This window comes from Medicago truncatula, chromosome 3 (assembly GCF_003473485.1).
Source record: "Medicago truncatula cultivar Jemalong A17 chromosome 3, MtrunA17r5.0-ANR, whole genome shotgun sequence".
Taxonomy (NCBI): Eukaryota; Viridiplantae; Streptophyta; class Magnoliopsida; order Fabales; family Fabaceae; genus Medicago; species Medicago truncatula.
Genome location: NC_053044.1, coordinates 46,951,393 through 46,958,538, shown reverse-complemented (window position 1 = coordinate 46,958,538; position 7,146 = coordinate 46,951,393). Strand labels below are relative to the sequence as shown.

Here is a 7,146-nt window from a genome sequence, read left to right as displayed (position 1 = left end):
AACGTTCATTGTAGACATAGAGAAGAAGAGAGAAAACATAAAAGTAAATAACAAGAAAGTAAAGGTGAACTTTTATTAGAAAGACAATTGTCACATATTGCATTCCAAGAAAAGATGAATATTTGTGATGGATGGCTACTCTATTTATAGCATACATTCGACTTAAAATCTAAGCAATTACATTTGGGCTAAAAATAGAGTAGCTTAAAATCTAAGCAGAAGCAGCAAAAGTAACTCTGGAGGGTGGCACGGCCGTGCCAATGCTAGCACGGGCCGTGCCAAGCTTCTGACTTTGGGGAGACATATTTTTGTCTCTCAATCTTCGTATTTTCGCATTCATTCAGCTCCAAGTCCATTTCTTTTGCTCCAAAACTCAATCCATCCAATATTCATTCATGAAATAAAATAAAATGCAATTCGTAGTAAACTATTCTAAAAAGGAAATAATACTAATATAAAATAAAATAAAATCTAATTAAAACTAAACTAAAAAGCATATAAAAATAAGCAATAAATGACTCATCATGTATACATATATTATTTCTTGAACCAAATGCCACAAGTTAAAAATGTACAACTCTTTTTGTATCGATTTTTCTTTTTTAACTCTTTTCTTTAGGGGAAAAATTTAACTCTTTGTTAGGCAGTAAAAATAAATATTCTACAATTTTAATCTTACTATTTTCTTTTTCCTTTTTCCCGTTCTCTTGCATTTATTGACTTCATGTTCAAATAAAAAATAACTATGTAAATTTTAACAAGATTTCAATAAACATAGCATAATGATCATCATTTGTGTTTTGAGAGATAATGATCATCTTTTTTTTTAGGAAATAATGATCACATATATGAACCATCTATCTTTAGATAAAATTTATTAATCATTTGAGTTTAACTAAGAACATAAATCTTAAGTTAATTCAGAGATTTCTTTATTAATTGTTCTGAAAGTTGTTACATAAATGGTTGTTTAAATAACACACCTCAAAATTATTAATCAAATTTTATTTATTTATTTGTTGATTGAATTTTATATCAACTTCATCCCTTTCTCTAAAAAAAAAAAAAAACTCTTCAGAAAAGTAAAAGAAAACGTAATTATACTTTCTATTATCATTAGAAACGTCAAATCTATACAGAGAACCAACCCTACTAAAAAAATATACCGACTACTGAGGCCTTTGCAATTTATTTGCCCATTTGGTCCAGTCACGAACCACTAAGATGTGAACAAAAAATGTCGACGAGCAACCTTCATTTTTAGAAAACATATGTAAGTAAAAACAGTACTTCAATTATGTATAAAGTGGGACCCTAGGTTGGTTTTACACTTCACCAGTTCACTTTGCAGCTCTTTAGTTCATGATCTCATTCATGAGCACAATGGTGGGATCAGGATGTACTTGGGCTATCGCCACTTGACGCCAAGGGAAGTTGGCCATATACCGAATCTGGTTTTGAATTTCTTGACTTTGAAGAGAACAACATCCTTCGTGTTTAAAAAGCCTCTATATAATGTTTGATTATTGAGTGGAATTCAATGTTTCATTTCATGATTGTCAACTAAAAATAAAATATAAAAGGTCAATGGTACAATTTTTTAACATTTCTTTAGGCTTGAATATATTTTTATTCAATGTTTCATGATGGTTAGCTAACTTAAAATAAAATATAAAAGGTCAATGCTACAATTTTTAACATTTCTTTTGGCTTAAATATATTTTTCTTCCTTAATTTATTTTGGAAGTGCAAGTTGGTAGCTTCATTGTTTTGGTTCAAACTGGTCCTCTAGTTTCACAATATGGACCGAATTAGTATTCTAAATTTAGGTATTCTTTCTACACAACTACATATACCAATTTCTCGTCCGGTTGATAGGAATATTATATATTATATACAGAGGCCGAGGTTTAAACCCCATATACATCACTTCTCAACATTTATAATATGTGAGTTCTAACCGCTAAACTATTCAATCAAAAATATTAATTTTATTGCATTTTTAGTGTTGAATTTGAACTCGATTTCTTCTTTTAAAAAGTTAACTTTGTCAAGTAATATAATATTCTTAAACATTAAATCTCATTGTTTTCTATTTTCTTTTTTTACCACTCTCTTGCGTTTATTGATTTCATATTTAAACATGTGTACTACATTTTTAGATTAATCCTCTAATTCTTAGGAAAAATGGACAAATCATTAACAATTTGAGTTTAACAGAGAGATGAGTAAAATTTGGTAGATAATGATCCTTTTAAAAATTGAACTTAAGTTCCTTAAATAATTTGTCATAAGAAAAAATTATTAATTATTTGAGTTCAATCATTTGGTTATGTGTATATCTTTTTTACAAATACGTGTATAATTTTTTTTAACAAGACTTTAATATATACCTCCGGTCTCAAATGTAAACAACTTTTCACTTTTTAAATTCATCTAATAAATGATGTATATGGTCCATATTATATATAGACCACATACATCATTTATTAAATGAATCTAAAAATTGAAAAAATTCTTACATTTAAGACCGGGAGGGAGAATATATTACTTACTCATCTCACCTCTCACAATAACTACCTCCTCTCATATGATACATTCCATATCCATCCATCTATATATATATATATATATATATGGGTGGGGATATTTTGACTCCAAGAGTAAGTGTAATATCTTACTCCAAATCTTGACCTTTAATTCTAATATTGGTTAATGGCTTAGATTAATTGATATGATAGACTTTAATTCCATTTTCTATTGTAGTTAACACTTATCACTACAAAATAACAAAACAATAAATGTCTTTTAATTGCATGATTTTTTTTCTTCTTCCATTGTTTTTTTTTTGTTTCACGCAAAAATATTTTTTTAGGGTTAAATTAAAATCCTTTCCTTGAAATAAAAATTCAACATGATTAATACATGTGTAATAAGTGTTCTTACATTTATACATGTTGTCTTTATTATTTAATTTAAATTAATGATTAAAATAATTAATTTTACTTATGTTCAAATGCAGGTCTATGGCCATGCTTGGATCCACAACATAGTGATTTACAAGGCATTTGAGTGGCATAATGTGTGACCAAATATACCCTCTTTACGATGTTGGAATTTTTGCGAATTTATTTTTGAATTTTTAGCTCTTGTTATGTTATGTTGGATTCATGTGTTTTTATTTTTTTATTTTTATGTTATGTTGAATTCTTGAGCTCTTTCTCAAATAACATCATCATCTATGTATGTCAGCGACAACAAAAATTAATTACGATGGAGATGATTATTTTAATTTGTCGTTATTTATATAAGAAAATACACAAATTTATTTATTTTTTTATGCAATTATTGTAAATGAATTAGATATAAGAAAAGAATAGGATTGCTTCCTCTATCGTCTTTTTTTTCGTGACAGATTAGTACAAAAATGTGTGTTTACAAAAAAAACATAAGAAAAGATCAGGATTATAATGAAGAAATCAAAAAAAATATGTCGTATAAAAAATAGTAACTGGAGAAAGAATAAATATGCAATTCTTTGAATTTTACAATTGTTTTCTTTGAATTTTACAATTAGTACAAAAATGTGTGTTTACAAAAAAAACATAAGAAAAGATCAGGATTATAATGAAGAAATCAAAAAAAATATGTTGTATAAAAAATAGTAACTGGAGAAAGAATAAATATGCAATTCTTTGAATTTTACAATTGTTTTCTTTAAAAAAATATATATGCAATTTTTTTAGCGTAAAAAAAGTAAAGAGAGAAGGAAAAAGAAGAAAAAAAAAATTCTTTTAGCGTAAAAAAATATATGCAAATTTTTTTTTCTTATGCAATTTTTTTGAAGGAATAGAATGAGTGAATCTTGAAATTTTTATTTCAAGAAAAGGATTTTAATTTAACCCTAAAAAAATATTTTTGCGTGAAAAAAAAAACAATGGAAGAAGAAAAAAATCATGCAATTAAAAGACATTTATTGTTTTGTTATTTTGTGGTGATAAGTGTTGACTACAATAGAAAATGGAATTAAAGTCTATCATATCAATTAATCTAAGCCATTAACAAATATTAGAATTAAAGGTCAAGATTTAGAGTAAGATATTACACTTACTCTTGGAGTCAAAATATCCCCACCCTATATATATATATATATATATATATATATATATTTTTGGTTACAGTGATTGTTCCCGATAATTTACGGTCCTAATTGCAATCTTGACAATTTTCGTTAAAAAAATTAAAAATAAATTCTAACACCACTCATAGTGATAAGTAATTAAGTTGTAGTTAAATATATGAGTATTAATTTAAATATGACTTTTATCTACAGATAAATAGACATTTATCTAAGAAAAAATGATATTTAGTAGCCGATTATGTAAGTAAAAATGTAATTTTTTAGCTCCTTGCTCTTGGCAAGCAACGGTCCAGTATATGGTAACATATATGATCATCATTTTTTTGGAGAGATAATGATCATCATCTTATTGAACACATTTTGTATTAGCATTTATTTATTCGACATTCGTTCATGTCGGCTCCTACCTAGTGGCTAACTTGTTTATTTTTCACCGACTAATATTGGCTCGAATGAGCTGCCAAGTACCGTCATGTAGGTTCTCTCCACACACACAACACGGAGTGCCGGCAAGCCTGCCTTCACACCTCCTCTCTCTCTCTCTCAATTCTCTGTATCATTTTTATTTTAAATAAATACTTCTAATCATTCTTATTCCTCCACGTCCTCTTTATTACACAACAAGAAACAGATAAATTAATTACTAAGGGTAAGACATTTATAAAATGAATTTTTCAAACCGCTTACGTTTTAATTAATTATTCAATTTTATTAGTGTTTTTGTATTTTCAATTGCTTCGTGCAAAAGTTTTCCACTCTTTCATTAAATCACCGACTGACTCTTCTCTATGGCGGCTATATACCCCATTTGAACCTTTCAATCTTGTTCTTTACCATATACATATATATACACGAACCATTTTAATGGGGTTGACGATTGAAACATATATATTTTTTGCATGCAAAACATAAATCAAGGGAACATAAACTAACAAGCATATAGTATATTTTTACATGTGTATGGTAAAGGTGGCGAATTCAAAAGACAAAGTGGTTATCAAAAGTGAATTCAATGATCATACTAAATTGTCAACTGAAATGATCTTTCCAGGTTTGAATAGGGATAGAGAAATGTCTGCAATGATCTCAGCTTTGACTCATATCGTTTCTGGAGATGTTCCAACCCAAAGTGACGCTGATATAGTTCATCATAATAGTGCAATTGAAGGAAGGGTTGCTTTTGCAACAAATATCAATAACAATATGTCTTCTCCTTCTACAACACAATCTTTGTCTTCTCCTTCTTCTTCATGTTCTTCTCTCAAGAGAACTAGGGAAGATGATAGATTTGTTGGTGATTTCAAATTCCTCGGTGGTTCCTCCCCTGCTTTGCCAACAACAAGTAAGCACCAAATTAAATCTTTTTCCTCTTTCATCAATTATTTTTTTACTTAACCTCCGGTGTAAACTGGTAATCCGAAGTTCGATTAGAAAATAAATAAATTGAATCATAGACTTGATAATTCGAAGTTCGGCCATAAAATAAATAAATTGAAGATGGGATGATCTAGTCATGATTCAAACCATGTATAACTTTGAATGTACAAAACACCACTTTTATGTATTTTCTTTCATTTTTAGTTTCTAACATAAAACATTAGAACATAACAATTCTCAACAAATAAAACATGTTGGTTTTTTTTTCTTAATTTTTATTTGAAGTAATAATGTAAGTATAACTTAGGCGTGTATTCGATTAATTTATGCTCGTGAGCTTAGCTCAGTTGGTATGAACAATGCATAATATATGCAAGGTCAAAAAAAATATTGGATTAATTCATTAGTTCATTTACTAAGTTATTTTTGTCTTCCATTAAATACAAAGCTTATTATTTTGATTAATGGTGTCAAATAATAATGCAGTTGCAGAAAGTTCAAGCATTAATAGGACAACAACAAGAATAACAAGAGAAATGGGGAATGCAGTATACGAATATAAAAGAACAGAGAATGTAGTAAGAGAAGGAGAAGCAAAGAGAAAATACAGAGGAGTAAGACAGAGACCATGGGGAAAATGGGCAGCAGAGATAAGAGATCCATTCAAAGCAGCAAGAGTATGGTTAGGAACATTTGAAACAGCTGAAGCAGCTGCTAGAGCATATGATGAAGCTGCTCTTCGTTTTAGAGGCAACAAAGCCAAACTCAATTTCCCTGAAAATGTTACACTTCGTAACCCTCCACCAGCTACTACTACTACTCAATGGAACGTTTCGAATTCACCGAGTTCGATTGTTTCTATTACAACTTCTACTGATCCTGTTGTTCATACTAGACCTTTTCCTAACTCTTCTCAGCATTCGACAAACTTTTATGATCGTTTTCAGTTTTCGGGTATTCCTCCTGCAAGGAATGTTTATGATGATAATGTGATTAGGGCTTCTTCTATGGCTTCTCATCTACAATCTTCATCATCGTCGCCAGCTTCTTCTTTGTCATCATCTTCTTCTGCATTTGTTTCTTCTATGCAGGGCAATACTTCAGTTTCCTCGTATTTTTCTACTCAGTTGCCACCTTGGTCTACTTCGGATCAGAGCTCTTCTCCTTCTTGATGATTAATTTTCAATGAATCACAGGCAAAAACATGGATACCAAACACGATACTGATACTGATACGCCTGTCTGAAGTGTCGATGCTACATCGTCCATTTTTATCTGGTGTAATTTTTGGATACCAAACACGATATTGATACTGATACGCCTGTCCGAAGTGTCAATGCTACATCGTCCATTTTTATCTGGTGTAATTTTCTTGAATTTAGATCATGTGCACCTCCTCCTGCTGAAGATCCAAACACAAATTTGCTCTTTTATTACATTTTATATTTCCAATACTAATGCAATTCATTCGCAATTCATGACATTTTTTGTGGTGATAATTTTTCTAGAAATGCAAATTTTAATTTTTCTTTGTTAGATAGTAGTACTCAATATTTGAAAGAAATTTGATTCCCTACCAATTGGAGTAATTGTATTTAGTTTGCAAGCTATGTTCCATTGTTTTGAAA

At 29.3% G+C, this 7,146-nt stretch overlaps 1 protein-coding gene across 1 annotated transcript; it reads left to right on the top strand.

The window, feature by feature from the left end:
- Window positions 1–4,929: 4,929 nt before the first annotated feature.
- Window positions 4,930–7,146, top strand: LOC11421690 (ethylene-responsive transcription factor ERF110). Its single transcript, XM_003602466.4, has 2 exons — window positions 4,930–5,483; window positions 6,005–7,146. The coding sequence occupies exons 1-2, from the start codon at window positions 5,096–5,098 to the stop codon at window positions 6,688–6,690; spliced, it is 1,074 nt and encodes a 357-aa protein (XP_003602514.1). The 5' UTR covers window positions 4,930–5,095; the 3' UTR covers window positions 6,691–7,146.